A 26,905-nucleotide genomic window follows, 5' to 3' on the forward strand; every position below is an offset into this window, starting at 1 on the left:
AGGGGCTTCTCAGTGATTTAACACCACTGGCTTGATTCATGTTGCTGCAGACAAGCAGGTAGGATTTAGTTGTCATATTTAAAGGTTTTGTGTGCCAGTATTTAACCAATGAGGGTGCTTCAAGATGGATCCAAAGGCAAGCATGTTGATAAGTATTAGGAGAGGTTATTAATAGTGTGAAAAATATGAAATCAGCCATTAGACTGAATATGAAAAATAAAATCTTTTCCTGGATCAATCAATCCATAGCTGCTTCTTTCAAATTATTGTGGTGATGAGTCATTCACTTTTTAAAGTACTTTGATAACATTGGGAGCAGCAGTTTTGAAACATTACATAGCTCTTAACTTGAACTCTAGAAGTTTTCTCTGCACGAATTAAATTTTTCAGTTCATCATACTGAAAAACCATATGAAACCATATGAAACCATACGTTGGTTTGCTTCTGTAGTTGCTACTTCACTGTAATCTGCAGGCAGAGTTTAAAGTCCTGAGCATTAGAAAATAATTATCAGAAGAATTACCAATTTTATTAATTATAAAAGCAGTAAAATGTCTGTAATTCAGGCTTTGGCAACCTGAGCCTAATTTTTCATTTGTGTTTGAAACGAGATTTCAGAGATAGAGGAGGCCTGGAGCTCCTGTTGGAGTGGGCTGTAACGGGAAGGCTGCTCTTTGTATGTTGATACGCATGTATATTTATATATAATTAAAATATATGTGTATATAGAAATAAAGGAGTTTTGGAGAACACTGGCTATAAAAATAGTAGTTGGAAGTTAATTTAGGAGCTATATAACCAAGAAATAAGGAGATACAAAATAGGCCTGAAGGACAAATAGAATTAGACTGAATCAATGTAGAGCCGCTTACGAAATGGCAGGCAACAGTTCTCTAAGATGATGTTTCATCACCTGAAATACTGTACCTGTGTATCTGAACACTGAACACTGCTAGTCCACTGCATAGTGAGGTACAGTGTTGTAGCTAAGTTGTCATCTCAAAGGAATCTGTTCTTCCACCATTTTCAGCCAGTTTCCCACTCAGTGGGCACCAACTTCTTAAAAGTTCTTTTCTGGGTACTCCTGTGGCCATCTAACTGCACTCTGTGTTTGCTAAAGTTAAAAAAAAATCAAAATTAAATATTAATGTGATTGCTGTATTTCTTAAATATTTCAGTGAAAACTCAAGTAAAATTCTGAGGTTAAAATGCCTGGTATGATTTTCAATATAGTTTATAGGCTTCCTTTTTCAAGGGAGATCCTGCCTAGAACACAGTGGCATTCTGTGGTGTGAGGCTGCCAAAGAGTAAATACTGTATTTCTTACTCATCACCTGGAATCCAAAGAACAGAAGATACTGCTTGAACACATGTAACACTGCAAAGCATTTCCTCAGACTTGGCAGAGAAATTAGTGCTCCATGTCATAATACTTCAGCATTCTGTTGAAGCCTCTGTTGTTCTTGAAAGTAAGTCTTATCACTAATATATCCTAAGATGTTAAATACATTAATTTGGGTATTTACTTAGGATTTTTTCATACCTATTTCTTGGTTGCTTTGTAAACTGTAGTTTGGATCAATAGAATTCATATACGTACCTGAAAATTCTTCCCTTTTATAGTTCTGGATGTGTTTGTTTGGGTTTTATTTTGAAACTCTTAGAGATCATGCGTTTCTAAAGAGTAGTATAGCAGTCATCTTCCAGGGGTTTGTAATCCAGATGAGTCCAGTGCCTGCTCTAGGGATTTTGTAGCAGCACTTGCTTTAGATAAAAGCAGCATGACTTTCATTCTGTCTTAAGTTTTTCTGCATTAAAAAGTATATTAGCAGTAAATAAGTGTTTGGTTTCAAAAAGAGAGTCCTCATTAAAACAGTCCAAGGTTTTATGATGGTGTGCATCAAGATCACTCTTACACTGGGAATTCATCTTTTTGGAACAAGTTGGATGAAATATCTTAAGAGATTATGTCACAATTGGGTCTGATACATAAGTTCTTCTCTCCACAGATGAGCAGGTTGTTTTAGTTAAATACTACACTTTTTTTCCATTAACATGAAATGCCAGAGCTGTGTCTTATGATGTTTTTCAAGATTGGCTTAGGAAAGAATGATAAAAGAGCTGTTCAAGTATTTCATTTAATTTAATTCAGATGACAAATTCAAGAGTTTGTATTGCTGTATTTCTATACAAGGAAAGGGACTTGATAATTAATTGATGATATTAAATGTTATGGTAACTTTGAAGCTGCATTTATGAGATGTCTGTGTGCAAGGAATGATTTCTTTTTCATATTTACCTCAATCCTTTTATGACTGAGCTTTTGTTTAAAATCACACTAGAAAGATCTCTCTATGCTAAGTTTTTCTGAAAATTCACAAGAATTCATACAATTATTTATGCATTTGTGTTTTTCCCCTGAAAGGATCCAAGTGAATGACCAAATTGTGGAAGTTGATGGCATCAGTCTGGTTGGTGTTACACAAAATTTTGCTGCAACTGTTCTTAGAAACACCAAAGAGAAAGTCAGGTGAGTATTTTAGAAGTAAAAAAGAAATTGTAATTTAATACTTAAGATTACCTGGCTTCCTTCACAGGGCTTTCAGTGTACCCAGGAAGAATCAGGGGGTTTGGGCCTCTCTGTGTCTTCTCTCCTTTGATCCCTAGAGAGGGATCAAATATAGTATTACAGTTTTGTTTTGGCTTAGATTTTTAACATATGACCACCAAGCCAAGCCGAAATTGCAGATAGATGACGACTATGCTCTTGATCACAAGTCTAGATGTGCATGGGCTTCAAGGTGTTTGTATTAGTTGGAATGATGAAGGTCATGGGTGTTGGTCAGATGGAAACTGCTGCCACTGATCAGATCACCTCCCTGCTCCTCCTGTGGGGACACTGGCCATGTTTGTGCTCCAGGGTTGGAGCAGGAAGAGATGGGCACTCTGGTGCCTCAGATGCCACCTCAACACAGAGGAGAGGAGAGTATTGGATGCCATAGTGGTAACAGCTACCAAAGTGAGGAAAATAACATCCCAGCATTAATTAATTGAGCTCCCAGCACCATCTGTGGGTTTCCCTCTGCTCCTATACTGTGGTTAATTGAAAGGTGTCCCTGTAAAAATCCATAAAATAATGAACAGACTAGAAAATGTAACATATACTGCAAGTAAGCTTCTGGACTAATCTAAGTGCAAAGCTATAAAATGTCATTAATAAGAACATTGTTTCCCTAGAAATGAACTGGTTTGCCATTTAAAACCCTGTTCAGTCATGGAGTTTTTCAATAGCTTGTTAATTTCAGTAAAGATTCAACTCTACAAAATAAATCCAAAAATATCTTTGTCATATTTTAAAAGCAGCAGCCATTCTGTAGTCACCTTTTGGTTCTCTTCCAAAATCTTCTCCAGGGAATACAACTGAATTCTTTAATTAATGAGTCCAGAGCTGACTTCTTTTGAACCATGACTAAACTATAGGTGGTAATATATGCAGACCCTCTCAGATGGTGGTGTTATATGCTGGCAGGCACACTTCCACTATAATTCCATAGCTGATCCTGCATAACAATGAGGAATAATGCTGGGATGTGAATTCTGCAAAGAGTCTTGGGGGTGGTTGATCAATCTTTTATTTGAAAGAGGTTATTTAGGAAAAAAAAATATTAGAAACTAGTGTAATTATGGGTGAGTATGTTTTTGTGTAACATTTACAGTTGAAGTTACACCATTACTATTTCTGCAAAGACTCACACATGCTGTGAGTGTTCCTACTGACTTAACTATGAAAATGAGTATATATTTTATTAAGTTTTCTGCAGTTGGAACCTTCAAACATAAAATCCTTATGACAGAGAAAAATGTGTTCCTGTGTACACAAAGCAAATGTTATGTATATTTTGTGTTTGATGTTTAGTTCAAAAGGAAAGAGGAAAAAAGAAAGCAGTCACATAAAACACATGTATTGTGTACATTTATAATCAGCTTAGTCTGTGTAATTATTACTGCGTAAGTTATAGAATAGAATACTTGCTTCCATGGCATAGTAATGGAGGAAGGAAGAAACATAAAACAATTTTCACACAGAACTCCCACAGTCTTCTCTCAGGAAATAAATTACAGTGAGACTGGTTGCAATCTAGACCCTTGTCACAAAATGGGGGACTGAAAAAAGTACTTATTCATTGTTGTTGAGCTCACATTGTCAAGTGAACTGTGTATCCTGTGCACTGGGATCATTGGCTTCTGACAGGCAGCATTTATCAAGGAGAGATATTTGAGTTTCTACATTTTTCCTTGTGAGATTAAGATACTGAGTTTTCATGGAAAAAATGACCCAGTGTGTTAGTGTCAAAACTAGACCAAAAAAAACCCCAAAAAACCTCAGTTAATAATAAATTTTAAGTACTGTATGAGTTACAATAGAAAATAATACTAAAATGTTAGTAATGTATACATAAAGAGCATACCATGTGGTTAGCAGTGTCTTACTAATGTGTATATCTAATTAGATGAAAAGAAATGGGTAGAATTTGGTGCAACTTCCTCAATTTCTTGTTTCATTTTAAACTTCATGGAAAGAAATGCTCAGAAAGACTACTTTCTGCTTCATGCAAGCCAGCTGAGAAATGTATCATTTTTCCCTGGTTGTGGTAGGCTGGGAGCGAGATGTGACAAGGTGGCCAAGCCTTGTGTGGCACAGGCTCCGGCTTAGCTTCTGGTCCAGTCTTGGATTGTTTTGTTGCCTGATGCTCTACATTGGTTTTATTTACACAAAATGAAAAATGGTTCCAGAAAGCTGTTTTTTGGAGATAGATATTTCAGGATGCTTGATGTTTTGGCTTCAGTTCAGGCTTAAACATTTGCTTGTAAAGAAAGTGAGAGCTAATATCGATGAATTTAGATATGAAAGAAAATAAGGTATTTTTAACTTCCTGACTGTTTTTCTCTTGATACATGACAAAAAGTGCCGTGCCTGCCTCTTGTTTTGCGGAGAGAGCAATTGGTTTCTGACAAATCCTCTTTCCTGCTGTGTTAGAGCTAGGATGGAGAATCCCTCATCTCCACTGCCTTTGGCAGACAGTGACCACCTCTGCACCTGAACTGCTCCTGAACATTAGGGACAACATGGAAGGGTCTGCTGGGGCAAAATCCCTTTCTTGCCCTCAGCTGTCAGCTCCTGACTGTTGGCAGTGCAGGGACCAGTGCTCCTGCCCTTTGAGTGCTCCATTCCCATGGCAGCTGCTTTTAATGATCCGTGTCACTGCGGGAGGCAGGAGCAGCAGAAGGGTTGCTGCTTTATAACCACCTCCTGCCGTTCCTGCGGGGGTTGTCCCAGCTGAGCTGCCAGTGTGTAGGCAGTGTACAAGCACACCTTACCTGATCCAAGGCAAGGCAGCTTCACGAATCCTTCCTTCACAGGAGGAATCACGTTCACACTTACTCGCATATCTACTGCTCAATAGTGTCAGCTTGATGGGATTTATAGAACTGCTTTAATAAGCATAGTTGTCTTTGTGATCACAGCATACAAAATCTGTGCCTTTCTTCTGCCTGATGTCCTGTACACACAGAGATTTGAGTGCCTTTCACTGGCATTACTTTGTGTTTATATCCCACAGCATTACGTATCTGAAGTAGTTTTGTCCTTAATCTAGTCAAAATGCATGCTGGTTTTTATAGCAGGGTTTATTATGTGAGATCAGTTGTAAAGAAAGGACATTCATGAATAGAATGACATCAAAGCCACTTCTTAATTCTTTGCGATAAATGCAGTCAATACCTCTTCAGAGAGCTTGCATAATACCAATACTTAGTGATCTATTTTTCTCCTTTGAGCCTTCTGAACACTTTGAATGATACTGACAGTGGAAGTCGTTGACCTAGAATAGATTTCTGCAATTTTTCTACCAGAAAAAAATGTATCCAGACTGTCTGTAGCTGACACAATAAAGAATTTGTGAAAATGAAGACATGGCTTTTACCTTTTGAACTGTTCTAGGTGAGGCAGAGAGGAAGTGAAAGAAGAGCAAATGTAAGCATCTACAATTATTTTATCCATTGTTTGCAGTATTGGATTATCCAGCAGAGTCATCATACCATAATGAAAGATCATTGGCTCAACCAATTTGACTTCTCCAGTGATAATAAATTAAATTATTCTTTCTTATAATGTTTTCTAGAAAGATAATCAGTACCCACCAGATGTACTCTGGTAGCCTGTGAGGCAAAGGAAAGAGATGGAATTCTTTCATAATCCCAGCTGGCAATCAGCCTGTGTTTTTCAGGATGAGAATTAGTGTCCTCGTGACTCTAATCAGGCAAATACAACTATGAATGCTACTTCAATTGATGTAAATATCAAGTCTTCTTTATAATTTCGCATAACTATTTAGTTTACTTATATCTCATATTAGTAGATTTCAGAATTTGATTCTATACAGGAGGGATTTGAAATGTGTGTTGTTTTCAATATTGTTAAGTGTCACCCCTGCTCTAAGATTAATGGCTCAGAGGGCAGAGCCACACTAATACCACTAATTGTTCTGTTCTTCTTTTGACCCTATTTAGGATGTAATCCATCAGCTTGAAGTTTGCAAGTGGTGCCTGCAGTCATAAAAGATAGGCTAAGGAGATAGCTTGACAGTGGGAATGCTATCCTGTCACAGAATTTTTCCTGTGTTACTTTGCTTGCAGTCTCCCCATGGACTGTGGTGTTGAGTATCAGAACTGTTTTTTGAAGTTGCTTGGATGATGTTAAGCCTTTTTGACCCCGCTTTCTTACTTCATCATAATGAAGGGGTTCTGGGAGACCCTACAGTCTCTGCCAGAGAAAGCTCACTTGAAGAGTTGTATGCCTCCAGGGAATTTTATTTTTTTTTTTTTTAACATACCCACAAGAGAAAAAATCTAGTTCTTTCATAGAGAAAACTTTATCCTTTTATCATACTTACTGGATACAAAGATTTGTGCTTGCACAGCTCTGGGAAAGTCAGGGTCCCAGGAAAGGAGGACGTGGTTCTGGGCAGACTTACTGCATTGATGAGTAGAAAGGGTCCTGCATGAGAGAATCATGAGAAAATCCCAGTCCTTCGTATGCTGCTTGTATGCTTTTAGCATTATTACTTTCCTCTGAAAGGTTCCTTTTAAAAACATTAACCAAATTCAGTGTTTTACTGGAGACGCAAATTTTAAATTTTGTGTTCTCCTTCCATATCCTGTTGTATGAATGTGACTAAACATTTTCTCAGCTTTCCAAACTGTTGCTAGGCACTGAGCGGATGCTCTCATGGTGCTTTCTAAATCAGTTCTGGACTTTGGGGAACCACACGGAACCTGTGCAAAACCTGTTTGGTTTATCATGACTTGTACCACCATGAAAGTTATAAATTGTATTAATTCTAACCTGCTAATGAGTTTACCTGCTTTTGTTTATTTAAATTCTGCTGAAATGCATCAAAGTCTTTCCATCTTAAATAATTGGTTAGCCAATGTTGCTGTGTCTAATTCATCTTCTAGATCATTAAAGAGTATGTTCTAACAATAGCAGTTAACTATCCAGCCCTCTGGCTTTTCACTGTTAACTACTCTCTGTTCTAATAAAGAATAATTTATTGCCATTTTTTGTTTTTTTCTTATCTGGACAGTTTTAATTCAAAGCAGGGTTGTGTTTCAACTCCCAGTTAATTCACAGCCTAATTTTTTTATCTCTTACTAAACTGAAAATGCAATCTTTCAGACAAATTTCTACTTTTATATAGCTCTTATACAAGGAACAATTAAAGGGCGAAAAGTAAAAATAATTGGTTGTTCATTAACATCAACTTGAAATGTCATTTATTCCTTCCTCAGTGAATTCCTCACCCCATCTTGAGCTGAATTTTTTCTGAAAAATACACTGTTTCTGAAAATAGTATTTGCATGCCTGCTGTTAGTTTTGTTTGCCACCGCAGCATCTGGAAAGGTAATTTATACAGTCATGTCTTTGCAAGAACTAGGACAGTGTAGGGGACAGATGAAGTCCCCCTTAGGACCTAACCAGCAGCAGTATGCCCCGATGGGAATGCTGTTTGTTGACAGTAACACTGAACTGTGTGGCTTTGTTGTGACTCCTTTGTCTAGGTAATACTCTTCTCATCTCCCAGTGCGCATGCCTGTGCAGATTTTCTTTTGCTCCTTCTAACTTTGCCTGCCTGTGCTCTTACCCTATGAAACAGCTGGGTCCTTTAAAATTTGCAGGCATTCTCCGTAGTGCAGATCCACATTGTGGTAGAGGCAGGACTGCTACTTACTGGATAATGAGACAGGACCCAAACCAAAAAATACCACACTCCATGTCTGCTTCAGAGAGCTGGTTTATGTTACCAGTTTTCTGGCTGGGGGTTGTGGTTTTGTTTTTCCTTTCCTTGTCTATTTCTTTTTCCTTGAATCCAAGTGCCGGAGCTGAGGAGATAAAAAGAGGAGGAAAGAAAAGTCCTTTGCTCTGCAATGCTGATTGCTGAGCTGGGATTTCATTCTAGTCTGCTTCAGAAGCTATGTGTGCTTGGTGCACTTTCTGCTTCTTTGATAAATCTGAATTATAGATCCTGCAGAAACTGAATGTGTGGTGCTGTGTGCCAAAGCAGTGTAAATTTCTCTTGTTTAATTGACTGTGGTTATACTAAAGATTCCATAATATTCCATAATTCTATAAGCTGTTTTTTTCTGGTTTCTGCAAAAAGCTCCTACTTTCTGCAAAGCACTGGTAATTGTTCTGTAAGACTACCAGGAATAGTATGCTGAACATGGAAAACTACTCAAGAGTACTCTGACCCCTTAGCAGGGGTGAGATAAGACTGCATTCATCACTGCTTAGCTGGTTTATATTCCTTGGCTGTGCCTGTGTAGTAGACAAGCTGTGCCTTGGACTGTTGTTTGCGCTGGGGCCAGCTGGCACCAGAGTGGTCAGTCTACCCTTAAAGAGTTGTAACTTTCTGAGCAGGGTGGCCATATCCAAATTGTCCTTTGGAAACATCCAAGCTGACTCCTAGCCTTTGCTAACTCTTGGACTGTGTCTGAGTATTCTTCTTCAGCAGAATATTTGTTAACTTGGGTCAAACTGTTTCAAAGACTGTTTCAGTGATGTAATACGATTTTAATATGATGATCAGTTACTAGTGCTTGGAAGCATTCCCTGGCACTGTGTAATTTACTGGCATAAACATAGCCCCTGTGTCCTGAGTTCTTGATAATTTAAATTTTATGGCAAGTTTTTTCTTGAAATATTTGCACATTTGGACAGGAAATTATATGTTTGAGTGTGAAATACATAAAGAAATCTTCATTCAAATATTTTGTCTGAATTATAAACTATTCTTCTAGGTATTGAAGCATGGCTTTTAAAATTAAGTGTAACATGAATGAGTAAGATTCAGTGGGACTGGATTTCATTAGGAGCAGCTTTTTTTGTCTTTTCCTGGAAAAAGGAACAACTTGACAGGTTTTGAATCACTTCATCCTCAACTTGGATGGATCTAATCATAAACTCCTAACCCTGCAACTGAAATATCATAATATATGTTTATTTAGCTATTTTTTTTATCCTTCATCCAAGATACTATTTTGTGGAAACTCCCACATAGTTTTGGTGTACCTTGATTAATGGGATACAACACTGTGACAGCTGGGCAGAAATACCTGCTGTTCATCCTTGCAGGATAACTCGCCAAACTACACAGATGGTGCTGTAGGAGCACTTAGCTGGACTGTGCTGTGAGGATGGTCGATCTTGCCTAGAATCTGGATCATGTCATCATCCAGTTTAAGGACATGGTCTGAACTCAGAAGCTTGTGACCTATCTGCATTTTCTTTCTGGATTTCTTCCCTATGGATACCATCAAGGGTGAGGGTGAGGGAAGACAAATCTCACCTCAAAAAGCAATCAGTTTTTCTTAGAAACATGTCCTGCTATCACTTGTACCTTCAGAACAGAGGTGACCGCATTCAGCTATGTTAAAGCATAGATTTACAAATGTATTTCTTTTAACTGGCCATTCCCATAAGAATCATGTGGTGCTATAGCAAATGCTGATTAAATTATCACCCTGTATTCAAGGGAACCTTGTAAGCAAGGATTGTGTTGGGATACTGTCAGGCTGTCTGGAAAGAGACGGAATTCGTTCTTAACATGCACTCTCAGAAGAACAGAGTAATGTAAGGACCAGAATCCGGAGAGGTGCCAAAACATTGAATCCCTTGGCTAATTTTGAAGTGCTCTTGAGTAAAGCTAATGTGTTAGGGAGGCCCTAGACTAGAATTGATTTCTGGGGGAATAATTAATCTAAGTGTATTAATATTATTGTGTGGGTTTTTTACGTGACTTCCTAATCTTCTGACTCAATATCCATTTAGTGTTGATAGTAGCATAGTTTATCAGGGGCTTGTATCCAAGATGCTCTGAAGAGTCCGCTGAGGCTTTTCTGATGTTTAATCTGTGACTTTGCTGCTCTTCTACCAGCACCATTGATAACATTGTTTTCCCAGAAGGCCAATCACATCCTGGGTCAGCATCAAAAGAGGGGTGGCTATCAGGGTGAGGGAGGTGATTCTGCCACTCTTCTCTGCCCTTATGAGACCCCACCTGCAGTGCTGCATCCAGCTCTGGAGTCCTCACGCAAGAAAGACATGGACCTGTTGCTGTGGGTCCAGAGCAGGCCACGAAGTTGATCAGAGGGCTGGAGCGCCTTTCCTGGAGACAGGCTGAGAGCTGGAAGTGTTCGGCCTGGAGAAGCAAAGACTCTGAGGAGACTTTATAGTACCTTCCAGTACTGAAAGGGGGCTTATGAAACAGTGGTAGGGTGACTTTTTTACACAGACAGATAGCGATAGGACAAGTTTTAAACTAAAAGAGGAGAGATTTGGATTAAATATTAGGAAGTTCTTTACTCACGGGGTAGTGAGGCACTGCAGCAGGCTTCTCAGAAAATTTGTGGATGCGTCATCCTTGGAACTGTTCAGGGCCTGGTTGAATGGGACCCTGAGCAACCTGATGTAGTGGAAGGTGCCCCTGTTCATGGCATGGTCCCTTCCAACCCAAAGAGGTAAATTGGAGTCTTGCTGTCTGTCTTTAAATTCAGAATACTTTACTTTATCCTGGGTCTGGGGACAAGGATGGAGGCTGCAGAACTTCTGCACATCAGTTCATCTCACTGGCAACTCTATCTCCAGGATCCTTGGAGGCTCTTGCCCAAAGTCTCCTTGTCTGTACTGGCTTTACGTAGCCAGCATCCTGCACTAGATACTACACAGATCGCCCTCTTCGATGTTGCTTATGTGACCCTAAATAAATTCACTCAGGCATTGCCCCTTTCATTCACTGATGGTGGTCACTTCATTATGTTACTTTGGGTGCTGATTTCCAAGCAGAGTTTGTGGCTTGTGTGTTAGTTTTGGGTCACTTATCTCCAGGCAAACCTTTTTTATTTCCCTCTACCAGTCCCGTTGGTTCCAGCTAGTAGCTTTAAAGATTGCTGTGCACATGCCTGTCTCTGGAGATGGGCGGACTGGGTGGATTTACTGACATAAGTTTGCACATGAGGTAGATAGGCTAACAGGGCTGCAATCACAGGATCTTCCAACAGTCAGAAGTGGGCTGACAGAAGCCTTATGAGGCAAGGGCTGCTGTGAGTCTGGCATCTGGAGCAGCATCACTGTGCAACACTGAGAGCTAGAGAGCAGATGTGCGGCAACATCCTGGGAAGAGGTGGAAAGAACATCTTCACTCTGAAGAAAAGAATGGAGTGTCAGGTGTCTTACTGTTGTCTCAACTACCATCCATGAGGTAGAATGGGTAAACCCAGATTCTTTATAACTCTCAGTACAAGGGGACAAAATAACAGGCAATGAACAGAAGTTGCAGCAAGGTTCATTCTGATCAAGGCCATGACAAAGTTGGCCATCTTTTGAAGTCAGGGGCTTGGGTTGGACCAGTTTCCTTCCACCTGAAATTATTCAGTGATGCAAAGACTGTTTAGAAGTCTCAAATAATTTCATATCAAAAAGTGTAATGGAAGCTCATATGCTGTGAATTCCTTATATGCAGTCAGTGACTTCTGTGTTTGAGACTGCTGTTTGGGAGAGGTTGATCTTGTTCATTAAAACCAAACAAATTCCAGCTTGTGCTGCTGTGACTAAATAAAACCTTAACAGGGTTCACACCCCTTTAAGCACTTTGGATTAATTATGTGGCTGTTAACCTAATGGAAGCAGCCAGACTAGGTAATTGAAGACATCTTGAAATAAATGAGATAAATGGTAGCAGAAGCAGCTTCAGACTTTAAAGCTCAGAGGAAAACCATATTTAAAATCGTAGAGTGGTTTGAGTTAGAAGGGACCTTAAAGATCATCTAGTTCCAACCCCTCTGCTGTGGTCAGGGATACCTTCCATTGGAGCAGGTTACTCAAAGCCCCATCCACACGGGCCTTGAACAGTTCCAGGGATGAGGCATCTGACTGTAAAACTCCCTGAATGAATTTTACTGTACATTTTTATGGACCAAACTGTATTTTAGGAAAAGTTAGAAGAAAATATTTGGAATCCTGGCACAGAAAACCCCCCATTCTTTCTTAGAATGTGTTTGCTGTATTCTTACTTGATTTTTAAGGAAACCATGCTAATGTATTTTTAACTGAGCACTTACTGCCTGAAGTATTTTCAGGAGAAATCATTAACGCATTTCACTAAAAGTCTGTGCTGCAGAACTTCAGTTTTTGCGTCACAGATTTGGTGCCTTCACAATTTTTTTAGTACCAAAGCTATTTTCAAAGTGGAAATATTTTTTAATTTAAATCAGTTTTTATAATAATGTTTCTGGTTCCCCTAGTTGATAAAAAAATCAATAAGTTATTTCAAGAAGCACAGGTCTGCAGATCCTCATTTAATAAAAGCTGGAAATATGCAGAAGGCTATGTATCAGGTGTGCTGCAAAATATTTAAATCATGGATTGCAGGAGATGTGGGAGTTGCTGCCAATTTCAGTATAATGCTTTTCTTAACCACCATTACTGTAATTAATTTTCAATTTCTCAAGATACGTCATTCTTTTAGATATTCTAAAATCCAAGATAGAGTCAAATACTAATTATATTTCTAGCTCCGTCCCTGTTTATTTTAATCACAACCACAAAGAATATTTCACATCTGGTAATTAAGCTAAATTGCATGTAACTTTTGAGTATCAAGGCCAGCTCTTGCCCTGCCTCTCTCCTCCACCTTCCTTCTTTTTTAAAGACTTCAGAAAAAATCAGTAATGACCTGAGATTTAGTACAGTGATGGCTGTTTCACAGATTTGCTGGGGTTTATTTTGCATTTGCTGGCCTTAATAATTAAGAGTAATATTATTGTGATGTGGTTTAAAGGCTGTAAAATGCTCATTTGTCTCATATCTAAAAGCATAACCAGCTTCTCAAATATATTATTGCTGACAGAATTTATAGTTCTTTCGTATAATACTTCTAGCCCTTGAGACTAATTAATGAAGTCTGAAATGCATGGGCTTAATTTTGTTGAGCCAAAGTGATCTGAATTATATAATTAGCCACTTTGTTGAAGTGTGCATATTATGGTTCAGTGACTAATTTTTTGGTCAGGGAATCATAGCCTTATGTGTCTTTCTCATATTTAAACACTTCAGATGAAGATAGTTCTTGTATTTAAAGCCATTCTGTGAATAAATATCTAATTCATGCTTAAGAGTTTTAATCTGCCCCAGCTTTATGGTTTTCTAAGTTACTTTTATTCACCTCCCACTTTAAATTGTAACTTTAGAATTTATGGTTTATCTCAATTATAGGTTAAGTATAATTATATGTATGGTATTCTTAAGATCATGGAATGTAACATGACAAAAAGTTTGGTTTAGTTTGAAAAAGCTGTAATTGCTGAGAACATAGTATTCCATTTTACAAATTTACAATTCTTTGTCTAGAACTGATATCAATTGTAGACTGAACGCTGCTAAAAATTATTTTCAGACAATGTGGATATGTCTCACTCTAAAGCAATAAATTGTAGGAAGTTAGAACATTACTTATATATTTCTATTTTGGAAAACATTTGCTTTAAACTTTGTCATTGCCTGGAGGCTTTTATTCATATATCATCTAACAGCTTCAGGTATCACTGACTAACTTCATTTTGACATGTGATTCAAGCCTTGGAAATCACATCACTGTAAACTGTAAGTGGCTTTGGCATGAGAAGAAAAATTCAATTAATAAGGTTTCATATTTTTAAATCCTACCTAATCTTGTTTGTCTGTATGAAAATATTACTGCATTACAGTCTAACGTGTCAAATAACACTTCTAAATTATCAGGAATTGCCAGACTTCAGATGCATTGGATGTTGTTTATTCTAAGTTTTCAGTGTATGAAAATGATTGTATGAAGTATTTTGAGGTTTGTATTTTCCAAGGGAGGTGAATTACTAGGCAGAGGGCCAGAGGGAATACAATATTTGCATCACTTTGTGTGGTTTCATAACTTTACACATTGAGGATCTCCCTCACGTGTTTATAAATGTGGTGCTCTCTCGACTATGTGTAGGTAATGTACTCATGCATAATTTTGCTTAAAATGTTTGTTTGAAATAGAAGTTTTTTTTTTTCTCTCTATTTACTTTCAATTTGTTTTTGCATTAGAGGAGACAAACACACAACAAATATGGGTTAAATCCTTTTTTACTTCATGTAGTAATTTTAAAAGCTCATTGTTCCTCCCAATTGAGTCTGAAAACATGACTGATTTAGTCTTTGTAATACTTGGCTCTAAAATCAAAATTTAGAGGAAACAAGTCAGTATGCAGAACAGATGAAGTGTAGGGGCCATGAAGAAACATTCTTTTTCTTTCAGCCCAAGGTCTTTATCATTACTGAGAACTAATGTCATCTTTTGTAATAGTGGGATGAGTGCCAGACTGGGATCTGATCTGATCAGGATTAAAATGCTGATGTTATTGCCTCAGTTTTGTTCTAGTTTCTGCTGTATTTGCTATTGGTGTTTTTAAGCTAAGACACTTTCTTGCAAATTATTTTCAGAGCACCTTGTGTCATTATTTCAAATGGAGTCACTCATTCTCACCTTTCTTATGCTTTTGGAAGTAATTAGTTACTTGCATATTTTGATGATCTTGAAATAGTCTCCAAATTGCGGTCTTTTCTGTAGTGCCTGACTTCATAGAATCTGAAAAATTATTTGGCATAGGAGATGGACCCAGGGTCATCCACTGATGAGAAGTTGGCTGACACATGGATGACAAATCCCAAAAGCTTTTAACAGTGATAGGCAGTACTAATGAAAAAAATTTTCATGCATGGGATATAAGACACATCTCTGCCTCTCATTCAAGTAATAAATTACATTCATCATTCGAGGCTAATGTTGTGGAAACAAATAATTTACTATATGCAGTAGCTCAGTGTCACCTTATTGTGCTTTTCAGCTCTACGTAGTACTTCTTTCATCCATAATTACCTAATTGTCTTTCTAGCCTTCTAAGAAAATGATTCTTCAGCTTGACATTTTTGAATTGTGCTTTTGTTTAGTAGTTCACAGTGTGTTGGTACCGTGTAATGGGTGTTTATGATTAGTTCTGTAGATAGCTACATACCTAATTATGGTTATGCCACTGTGCTGAAAAAAGAAAGTGTTACAATCCAAACCAATTCTGAGTTCTAGTTGCTGAAAGCAAGATTGAGAAGCATTCTTGTAAGTCTCAACCAAGAAAGAGGCACTGCCCTTGTCTTTTGTTAAGCCAAGGAAGTGTGTGCCCAGTGTTCCGCAGTAGCTAACAGTGGAGAAAACGTTCCTTAGCAACAGAAGTTCATGAAATAAAAGAAAGATTTGAATGCAGCTTAAAATTAAGGAAATCGCGTCTGTCAGATTTTAAAATGTGGAAATAGATTCTGTTTTATAGACCAGAGGAAGACAAATATAAAAGCTCAGAAATAGAAGATAATTTCTAAGTCAGGCTGGGAAGGAGTTACTCTGATGCGTGTTTCTTTCACTATAAGCTGCGATAAGTGTGCTGTGCATCCATAACAATCTGGTCTTCTGTAGCTTTCTGGAAAATACATGCCTCTAAAGGGAATGGAGCTGATTATAGTTTACTGAAACTTGGAGTGAAGGCATGTCATGGTCACTTCTATTTTCCCCCTCCTGTCATGGTCTGATCACTCCTACTCCTGCACACAGTGCCCTTGTGACAAATCTCATCCACAGAATGCATTTGAAACAATCACAACTACGCATCTTTGGAGAAAAAGGCTACCCTCTGTATCAGAAATGGCTAAAACTCTAGAACTTTGGCAAACAGTAGGAGTAATATTTTTTCGCTAATGTTTTGTATAGGTTTGTAATTGGACGAGAAAAACCGGGACAAGTGAGCGAGGTTGCGCAGCTGATTAGCCAAACTCTAGAACAAGAACGCCGCCAGAGAGAGCTGCTGGAGCAGCATTATGCACAGTATGATGCAGATGATGATGAGGTAACAGCCTGTCCAGTGTTTCACTATTTGGTGTTTTTTAATGTTCTGTTTTCTATTCCTAATTCCTTCTTTTTACTTACCACTCAGAGGTCAACTTTTGGACCTTTCCATTACCTTTGCTGATGATTTTTACGGATTTTGATGATGAATCTTACTTGAAGAACAAATTTATAGAAAAAATTTTCATCATGGATTTAAAGTATTTATTTTGGTCCAGAAGAGCAAATACCAAGTTGGTTGATGCTTCTGTAAGCACTGCTCTTCCTTGAAGGCATATACCTTTCTGAAATAAGGGAATAAAGTTTGTTTGGTTGTGCACTGAAACGGTAAAGTTTTGTGAAAACTGGTTAAAGTTGCTTTCTAACTTTTAGAGGGGTTGAGGAAGTTGGGGTTTTTTTCTAGAAGAATTGACTTCTTAAGTCAGAATGTTTTCTGAAAATTCTGGGTAAGGCCCCTCTTTCCATACACTGATTTTGTTTCTGTGTGAACAGATATTCCACAGGATAGAGAATTAGCCCACCTCGTCTGAAGTGTATATTCATGTTTACAATTAGTGCCTGATGTCCCAATACAAAAGTTTTGAAACTAACAAGTCTGTGCAGTAAATTTCCATAATTTCTCTCCATTCTCGTAAAATTCCTAGTATGCCTAATTACCAAGATACTTGGAAAGATTATTTTGAGTGCTTTTTCAGAGACTGCTACTGTCTGTGTTACTCTCTAAATTAGCTGCTGGGTTTTGTAACAAACTGCTTCCATATAGCCCAAGCATACTGCCATCATTTCATATCATCTTGAGTGATATTATTTGAAATGCTAGACTCCATGTATTAGTGTGTTTTCATCCTGGGCCAGTTTTATTTTATTTGTGTAAGGGAACAATAGATAAGGGGAGATAGAGAATTCATGGTAGGCATTTATTTCAGGTTAGTTTTTCTTTTTAGAAAAAAAACAGTCTTGACATAAAATCAAGGTTCACTCAGATTTTGAAACAAGCTGTTAAAATAGCAATATGTGTAGCCCCAGTAATGCATTCACTTACTTCAATTTCCACTGATATTAAGAATAAAAATATTTCAATATGTCTTAGAATTAATCCTGTCACGGGGACAGGATAACTCATATAACTCATGTAAATAAGAGCTGTACATACATGCATATGTATGTGAGCCTGGGCGAGACCATGAAGGATAGAAAAATCCATATCCTCTCTGTTCCCTCCTCAAATTACAGAAACATGCAAGTCTTCTATCTTCTGTTTAGTCTAGAATTAAATTCAAGAGAAGTTTCTTGAAGGAACTCCATTACAATCTCTTCAAAAACAAAATGGATCAACTAGCTTTTGGGAAAAGAGACTTCTCACAACTCATCACAGCGTACTGTAGATGTCAGGGTTTGAAGACTTTCAGTACCATCTTATGGTGAGCATAGTCTGATAGCTTTCATATAGGCAAGAGAGGTGTGTCCTAAATGCCTGATGATCAAATCTTTCTCATTGTGTACTTGCATGTAGAGGGATGTGTGGCTGAAGGCAGACCTCTGTGTGTGATCGATGCATTACAGCTTTTATCTATGGGACACATCCGCCTGCAAAAAATCTCAAATGTTTGTGTTTTTTACCTTCATGCACCACACAGGTGGCGTTACTCAAGATCTGGCAATAAAGAAAATGTTGTTAAACTCATATTGATCGATACTGATCCTGGTACTACTTCAGCCTTCAGTAGGGATTGTTGCTGTGAAGGTGCTGATGGTGACACTGTCATATACCATGCAAAGTGTTTCTCAGTACAGTACTGAAAGAGGACAGGGATGAGTAGGTATCAGGTACTTTTTGTGATGTGTCCTGTTCTTGCAATTTGGTGGTTACAAACTCTTTAAGTCCTGTTCACTGCATAAATTTTTCACAAAAAATAACAAATTCACAAAGTGGTTTCTGTTGGTAGTGCCTTTAGATCATAGAGAAAAAATAAAATTGGGTGAGTTTTTCCCAGATGTTTCCCTAATTAAGAGAGTTAAAGGTATCTTTTCTTATTCTAGCACTACACTGAGGATGATGACCGTCTGTGTGATTATGACATTTGATTTTTGGCAATGGTCTTTGCAGTGCAAAGACGACTTTTGTCTTGCATATGAGGAAAGGAGGAAGAAAGGAAAAGACATCTACCAGGGGAGATCCAGATGACCTCATCAATTATCTGTTTTGGAAGGAGAAGGAATTAGGCCTGAGAACAAATACAGTTCTTAAAAACTACATTGGGATCATTGAAGGTCATACCCATTTCCTACTTGATGCCGTATATATATTTGGGGTGTGGGTGGTAAACATTTTCAGAATAAATGCTGGGGTTTAGTTACTAAGGTATGCAATGTAGTATGTTCCCTTTCTTAATTAAGAGACTTATCAGAAATAATTGATACCTGCAGTAATCCTGAATATTACTATTTTTTTGGTCACCTGACTATGCCATCCAAGTTTACTCGCATAACTTGCACCATTCACAGACAGCTGACACGATGTAAACTGTGATCTAATGCACGTTAGCCACAGTTCAAAGACATTTTTGGTCACCACAAGCACTTCTGCTCCATTTACTGTCAAATACAAGCATTACTGCTTAGAGCTTATCTTGCTCTGTGTGGACAAGTCTGGCTGGGTTTATGTTGCTATGTGCCAGACACCACCGCCAGCCCTGCATTCTTTGGCTCTGGTAAGCAGGGCACCTTTTGGGCAAGAAAATCTCCATTTGGACTGGCTGAATGACTATCTACAAGTGTACAAAAACCACTACTAACCTTTTGAGTCTGTTTCATCAAAGTAATAGTTACTCTGACTGCATGGAGCTCAGGAGTATTTGGATTGCCAGTGTAAGGAGTTCTGCATTGAAGCAGCACAGAATGATACAGGAGTTGCTCAGCCTCAGAGCTGTCAAGCCATCCTATTAATTTTTGTACACCTTTTAAAATATGGTAACATGAATCTCCAGGTACAGTGCTGTATAATAAACATGAAAATTATCTTCAGACTGCCAAATTCTGAGGCTCAGAGACTTTACCACAAGGACAGCAATAACATTTTAAGTTTTCCAGAGCAGGAAATCAGTGATCTGTGTTTGAGTCCTGGAGTCATGGTGCATGACTTGTATTTGTTACAGCTAGTCAAATCACAGGAAGAGAATGTGTGCCAGGTGTGTGCAAGTTCTGGTGTTCTATCTTGCTGTGCCACCAGCTGGCTGGATTTCCTCTGTTTTGGAACTTCTGACAGTCTTCATAGCCCAAGGAGTATGTAGGTATTTTAGAAGGATCTAAGTTCTTTTAAAAAGCAGTATTTTGAGGCAGTTTTGATTTCTGCCAGCTAGTGGGCAGTGGACTTGAGTTACATACTAAATTTAGAGATGCAATGTTAGCCTACTACTTTCTCATTCCACTGCCTTGAAGGAATGTTGCCTGACAGCTGTTTGTTGGGGAAAATTCACACTAATACACACAGTTTTTCTAAGACATATATCATTTACTGTCTAAGTAATACTGAAAACTCATCATTTACTATATAAATGCCCTGCATTTTAGAATCTGCTTTTACCATAGGCTGCAGGTTGTCACAGGGTTGCAGGATTCTTTCAGATGCTCCTTCATTTAAATTTTTGCATGGAAACACAAAGCCCTTGTGCAGAACTGAACACTAAAAGAAGATGGATGTTCACAGTGGAGTCCATGCAAAGACTAGAGGATAAGTGTGCATCAGCTCACAACTTGTTAAGCTCCCACAAGCCAAGCACTTGAGCCAGTAGAATCAGCTATTTCTCAAGTCTTACCTACAACAGGCAGCGCTGGCATTTCCTAGTGAGTCTGTGCTAATCCCAGTAAAGCTGGGAGAGTATGTCGCCTCTGGGTAGCCTGCTGCAGAGTTTGCTCATCACCAGTTTGCCTAGCTTCCTAAAGTCCCACCTCCTTTCAATTTGTAGCATCCTGTGAGAAAATAAAACGCAAAGGCTTTGGAGTAGGCAGTGTCTTTGTATTTCCTACTTAGTGTGCTAATTATGACCTGAATCTGTATCCTTGACTGAAACCTTTTGAATTCCTTGTGTTAACATAGTGTTCTGTGCACAAGTCAAATTCTGACATTTCTTGGAATTTTGATTTGAACTTGGTATTATCTTCTTCATGTTCTACAGCGAATGACAAAAGTCATGTAAAGCAGATGACCTGTTCCCCAGAAGGCAGCATGGGGTGATGCAAAATGTGAAATGAATAATATATTGCAGGATTCTGTTCACTCTGTGGCCACAGACAAGTAGTTTAATGCAAGTGATGTTTTAATCTATTTTAATATCACTAATAGTCATATGAATATTTTTTTCATTTTAAATTCTCATTCATCAGGACATGCTGAGAGCAAAGCAACATTAGAACCGTTGAAGAAAATCTTGACGCACACACACAAAAAATGTCGCAATGTACTTGAATGTCTAACACCCAAAGAGTACATTTGCTAAACCAAAGCTTTCAGAGTACATTTTTTTCAATATCATTAATATGATGCACTCCTGTAAAAGCAATGATTAGTACTATACCATTATGTTTTTTCTTCACTCTTTTGAAAGAATTAAGTATAGCCCATCAAAGAAAAAAATCAAATGAAGAGATGGGCTTGAGTTATTTTTATAGTTCTTCAAATGGTTTCCTGGTTGTGGGAGAGTTTCAGCCGGAACAAAAGGTGTAGCTTGAAATGTGTAGCCTTTGTTATGGTGATGTGGGGAAGGTCTGTCTGCATTATCCCGGCTGGTGCTGCAGCTCCTTATTTCTGCTTGGGAGTGTTAGGCACATTTCAGAAATTTACAGTTAAGGCAGTTAAACAATGCAAGTAACACATTTTCCTTTTAGAAGTGGAAAATTACAGTTTGTGTTGATAATTTCATGCTATTAGCTGTTATAGCATATAGCAAAATGAAATGGCTACTATCAGAAGCTATTGCTTTGGTTAGGACAAGCTGAAGCCCTAGGTGCTACTGAAATGAGAAGTAGGGCTTTTAGATGGATGAATTCTGCTCACCAACACAGAATGAAGAATCTGAGATTTCCCTTCAAGAGCATGTAAGTTTTCATTGACTATGAAGTAAAAAATATTATTGCTGTTGTCAGCTAAGAAACCAAAATGTATTGCAGAGAACCTCAGGGAATTGCAATAACAACTCTTACCTTACAGGGCTTTGTTATTTGAAGTAATACAACTTCTTTTCTGTGCCTTGCTGCTCCTAGTAAAATAGTGAATTTCACATTCTAGCTAACTGGCACAGTGTCTAAACAACCTTCTGGTAGTTTCATGTGGAACAAAAGTCAGCAGAGTTAATTTTTTCAGGGGAAGTATGTTTCATGTAGTTTATTATGTATATTTCCTTAATGTACACATTGGTTCTTTTGAACGTGTAATTTGTTTTCCATATGACTGTAAGATGAAATCCCTTTCTTTTGAAGACAAAAGCAAGAGTCCCATTTATTTCTGAGTTCTGTAATGGGTTCTTGTCGTCCTGGTGTCTTGTTTACTTGAGCTGTGCTTTGCTTTGACAGCTCCCTTTTTCATTAATTGAAGCAAAAATGACTGTGCTCATTGACACTCATTATGTACAATTTGAAGCAAGATTTTCCTTTGTGTTCATTTTTAGCTGCCTGATGTTCCTCTTCAAACACTCTGGCTCCTGAGGCCAGTAGAATATTGCCTGCTCTTGAATTTTTCCCTGATAATTTAGTCCTTCATGTGTGTTCATTTTTCTTTTTGTATTCAGTACTTCTTCTTAAAGTCTTTGGAGAAGTCAGTTTTAACTAAATTCATCTGTTTTATTCCTTTGCCAAAACTGGTAAATGTAATTGAGATTTTGGATTAATATATTCCTTTAAAATGCACATGTTGCCGAGCCAGATCTGTTTTGTTTTACATAAGCAGGGCATGAGTTTACTGGTTAATGATCCTGTTTCTGCCTCCTCTTCGCATGCTTCAGAGATTTCCTTGCCACTGCTGATGGACCTGCCAAGATGTACTTTTTTTAATGTAGAAATTACGATTGTGTATTACCTTAGAGATGTTTCAGGGTTAATGACTGCAAAATGGAAGGTATACCGACTGTTAGTATTTTTTCCCCACAGAAATTAATTTCACTGGAATCTCTGTGTGATTTTGAGAGTTAGTGTTTCTGCTTCTGGTAGCCCTGATGGTGTGTGAAGGTGGTGTTACTTTCTCCTGGAAAGAGCCAGGAGAGTTAGTAGCCAAAATTTCCCTTTAGGTACTACACGTAGCCAGTGACAGTAAAACAGAAACAGAAGTTACTACAAGTGTAGTGTAACAGAACATTTTCTGTATGTGTATATGAGATCTAGACGTACAGAATGACGATTTCAGTTGTTGTTTTGTTTAGCTATAATGCTTACATGCCTGAAAACTCCAGTGAGATGGACTGTGTTCTTCCCTTCTCTTAAATAAGGAAAGAAGAAGCAAAACCAGCTGTTAGCGTTTTTTGTAGAAGACTACTGAGATTCTTAGTCATATATTCTTAGTAGGTATGAAGTATATAAAGTAAATGCTTACTGTTTATTTCATTGGAGAACAAGTAACTATTTACAGAGGCAGCAGTAACTCACCAAAAAAGTGCCTTGCTTTACAGTGACTTTTAAAGTATAGATGTGTTGTCCATGTTGGTGACTTACCTTCTTTTTAGTAGTTCTTTTAACATCAGAAAATTTTACTAAACTATTTTATGCTTTCTATGTGTTTTGGCTTTCTTTGCTTTTTAAAACTTCAGTGTTTTTAAAAAAGAAGAATGTAGGTTTTTCATTATCTTTAAAGGTTCCTTTTAACCCAAACCATTCTGTGATTCTGTGTGCTGCCTCTGTGTACCTGTGCACCTAGACTCAATATCTGCCATGCACTGCTTTTTAATTGAGAGACTCACATAAGCCTAAACAGCTGGGAAGTTGAATTAAGGTAGGAAGCTGAGGTTTGAATTGTTCTTCAAACATCCAAGTTCTTACCTCTTGTTTTGAAAAGTCCTTTTGTCAGAAAATGACACTAACAGATTACATTAGCACTATGGGGAATATACTTCTGATAATACTACTATGTTTCTTCATCTCAGAAACTGGAAGCTCATGAAGAAAAACTTCAAATAGTTTTGTCAAAATTTTGGTGGTGTTACTGTATAAGCATGACAAAGACTGCACCAGTCCCCCCGCCCTTTCCTTTTCCATGTATTTATTTAGTCCCAAGCCTTATAAATCCAGATGTGGTCCTGAGGGAAATGTTTGCTTTATAACATTTTTGCACAGTCATCTGCACAGCCAGCAGGCTGTTTGTTATCCATATGCGCTGTACTCCAGCTTCCAGAGGGAGCCCTGCAGAAGCGAGGTGGTACCATTCACCTTAGGGTTGGGGAGAGATGAGCACAGACATGCGTGCAAAAGACTGAGAAGGCAATTTGGGGTTCAATATTGCAAGCTTTTTCTTTTCGATATTATTGGGGTTTTTTGTTTTGTTTGTTTGTGAGATACTGATTGCAGCTTACAATTTCTTTTAATTCTGTTTTGTCAGCAAATTGTTTGCATCTCATGCTTTACCAGCCCAAGAAACACCCACATTTACTGTTCAAAACTAGCTCAAAGCAGCTCCTTATTCAGGGTGAAAATTGAGTAAACTCTGGCTTCAGACTCTGAACTTCTCTGACACTCAGTTTCTTTTTCCTACTGTTGTCTTTCTGCGTGGGTGTTACTTTTCTATCGTTAATTTGTTTATAAAGAACAAACCAATGAATTTTCAAATTCAACATGGAATATCACTGGAGAATTACTTCATCCAGATGACGTTACTAACGACTAATCAAGATCCTGTTGGTCGTATTCTGGGGCTTTTTTTCCGTTTGGAAAAGATTCCTTGTTAAATCTGAAATAAATTTGGAGAGTTCTTCCTATGGAAAAGAGGTCTCACTTGGAAAAGGATGAAACCATCAAAATGCAGAGCCAGTAATGCTTGAGAACTAAGTTATTAGTGCTTAAGACACTGTTTTCTCTCTTAATGTACTGAAATACTACTGTGGAGTTTTATTTTGTCTGGTAGAATTCATCAGTTCTGGGGTTATAGCTAAAGACAAAGATAACCTTTTTTGTACGCAGAATGCTGTGTTTGCACAGTATCTTAATTAATCTTTGAATAGTCTCTGCATAATAAGAGGGTAACTGGAATTTCTTAAATGCTATAAAATTAAGACAGGGGAATATGCTACAGATGAAGAAGATGAAGACATGGAACCTGTCCTTCCAGGAGGTGACATGGCTATTGAAGTGTTCGATCTCCCTGAAAATGATGACATGTTCTCCCCCAGTGATGTGGACACCAGCAAACTTGCTCACAAATTCAAAGAAGTAAGTAATATATCAGAAAATACTCTTGAAATACCTCACTGAACCAGATTTTTAGTTATCTCAGTGCTTAGTGCTTGGGTTTTTTCTCTTGAAAACTGGAGTGGTTTTTTGCTGTTTGTATGCTTAGTACTTTGAAATGACTCAAAAATTTCTTCTTGAAAGAAGCAGAACTGTTCTTTGGAGATATTTTGGCATCAGCTTCCAGGTGACTGTTGTATTGATGGAGGGTAATTTGTAAATTAGCTTTTCAGTATAGAAGTTATTCTGCCTCAGCACTTAGTTTGACCAGGTAGACAAAGTGGAAGTTAATTCATCACTAGCAGATTGCTGGGGTTTGGGGTGGGGATTTTTTTGGTTTGGGTTGGTTGGTTGGTATTGTGTTTTTGTAAGATTCCAGTAAAAGGTGATTGGGGAAACCAAACAGCAAATGTTAAAATTCAGTGGAGACATGTGAAACTCATCCTATACCATAACACAGCAACTCGTCAGTGTACAGCCATGTCATATGTTTGGTCATGTGTTCAGAAAGATGCTGTAATGGGGAAGCAGCCATACTTCAAGAGGGTATTCTACCAAAGTCTATGGTTACAGAGTATAGCACCCACCTGTACTAACTGTGGTGTTCATTGTGGTCATTGAATTCATATAATTTCACATAGCAAAGTACTGAGGGACATTTCTTCTGTATTTTAGGCTGTGCTTTTGATGTGGCTTCTTTTTGAGCTTTCCTGAATTCTGATACAAATAATAGTATGAAACAATGGATGTACCTAAGCTTATGGTAATGGGCTGAGTGATGGCAGTAAAGAACTTTTTTTTTTTTTAAATACAGGAAGATGGAAGGGTTGAAAGTAGCCAGAACCTCGCAGGAGATTTGAGCAGCAGAACCTGGGACCAGATAGGAGTTAAAATACCAGGACTCCCTTTTTATCCTTCTCCACTTATCCTCTTGCCTTCCCTCCACTCAAAGCAGATGTTTTATCTTGTATAAATATATTGTTACTACTATCTAGTGAGAGTAATATATGGAAAGTAATCAGTCAATGAGCAAACAGTCTTCCCTTTTCTGCTAATACCCTTCACAGCCATTGGGTGCCTACCGTTATTCATCATTGTTTCCTGAAAGTTTTTTACTTTACTTAAATTATAATTTTCTCACCCCATATTTTGAGTTTCAGGCTCTTACATGAATTAGCAGAACATTTTACTTCATCTTCTAATACTTTTCATCATACATAGAAATACAGTCTCAAAGTGGTGGGAAGATGCTACCATTCTCCATGTGCCAGCAAGTGTTCCAAGGCTATGCAAACCAAAGATGCAGTGATGGGCAAGGAACTCACCTGTGAATAAATTACCTTTAAAACTGTGCTTGAATACAGTTTCCATAAACTCAGGCTATTGCCATACTTGAGCTTGTCCAGACTGATTTGAAGTTATTTGCAGACCTGTCTTCTGTAATGGCCTTAAAATGCTGTTTTAGAGACCAGATAAGGGTACCTTGGGATCCTTGAGTGTAATTGTAGATGAGAGCCTGAGAAGAAAACATAAAATGCCTAAGAGTGGACTCTTTCAGCAGCCCATGCAGTTCCTGCTGTTCTGAGCACACCACTTTTGTTTTGCTGATTGTATTTAAGCGTACACAGCTGCATTTTGTTGGCTGATGCAGAGTGAGTACATGTATTTTTCTTGGTATTTGCCCTGAATTCTTTCAACACTAGATGACTTGTTCATGATCACACTGCACAAGCCCACACAGTGTTTTCTGGAATTGTAGTTAAAGAATAACTGTTCTTTCTTGTTCTTACTCCAGAGATTAATGAAAGTATTAGGCAAATGGGTAGGACATAATCTTTAAGCATAATAGTTTGACCTAATTAGTTGAATTCAGTCTTTGCAACAAAAAATGTGTTCCCATACTGTGAGAGCACTCTTATTTGAAATGCCTTGCTTTTGCAATGAAAGTCAGAAGAGG

At 38.0% G+C, this 26,905-nt stretch overlaps 1 protein-coding gene across 5 annotated transcripts in view; it reads left to right on the plus strand.

Annotated features, from left to right (window-relative positions):
* Nucleotides 1–26,905, plus strand: part of PPP1R9A (protein phosphatase 1 regulatory subunit 9A) — a 133,954-nt gene that overhangs the window by 74,273 nt on the left and 32,776 nt on the right. For 4 of the 5 annotated variants that reach the window (XM_017729309.1, XM_017729308.1, XM_008629911.2 and 1 more), the window contains 3 exons: nt 2,427–2,531; nt 16,390–16,525; nt 24,775–24,930. In XM_017729309.1, coding sequence (XP_017584798.1) covers nt 2,427–2,531; nt 16,390–16,525; nt 24,775–24,930 — 397 coding nt within the window. The remainder of the gene's footprint in view (nt 1–2,426; nt 2,532–16,389; nt 16,526–24,774; nt 24,931–26,905) is intronic. The other variant, XM_017729310.1, reaches the window with a different exon arrangement.

The sequence above is a fragment of the Corvus brachyrhynchos genome, unplaced genomic scaffold (assembly GCF_000691975.1).
Source record: "Corvus brachyrhynchos isolate BGI_N302 unplaced genomic scaffold, ASM69197v1 scaffold142, whole genome shotgun sequence".
NCBI classification, from domain to species: Eukaryota; Metazoa; Chordata; class Aves; order Passeriformes; family Corvidae; genus Corvus; species Corvus brachyrhynchos.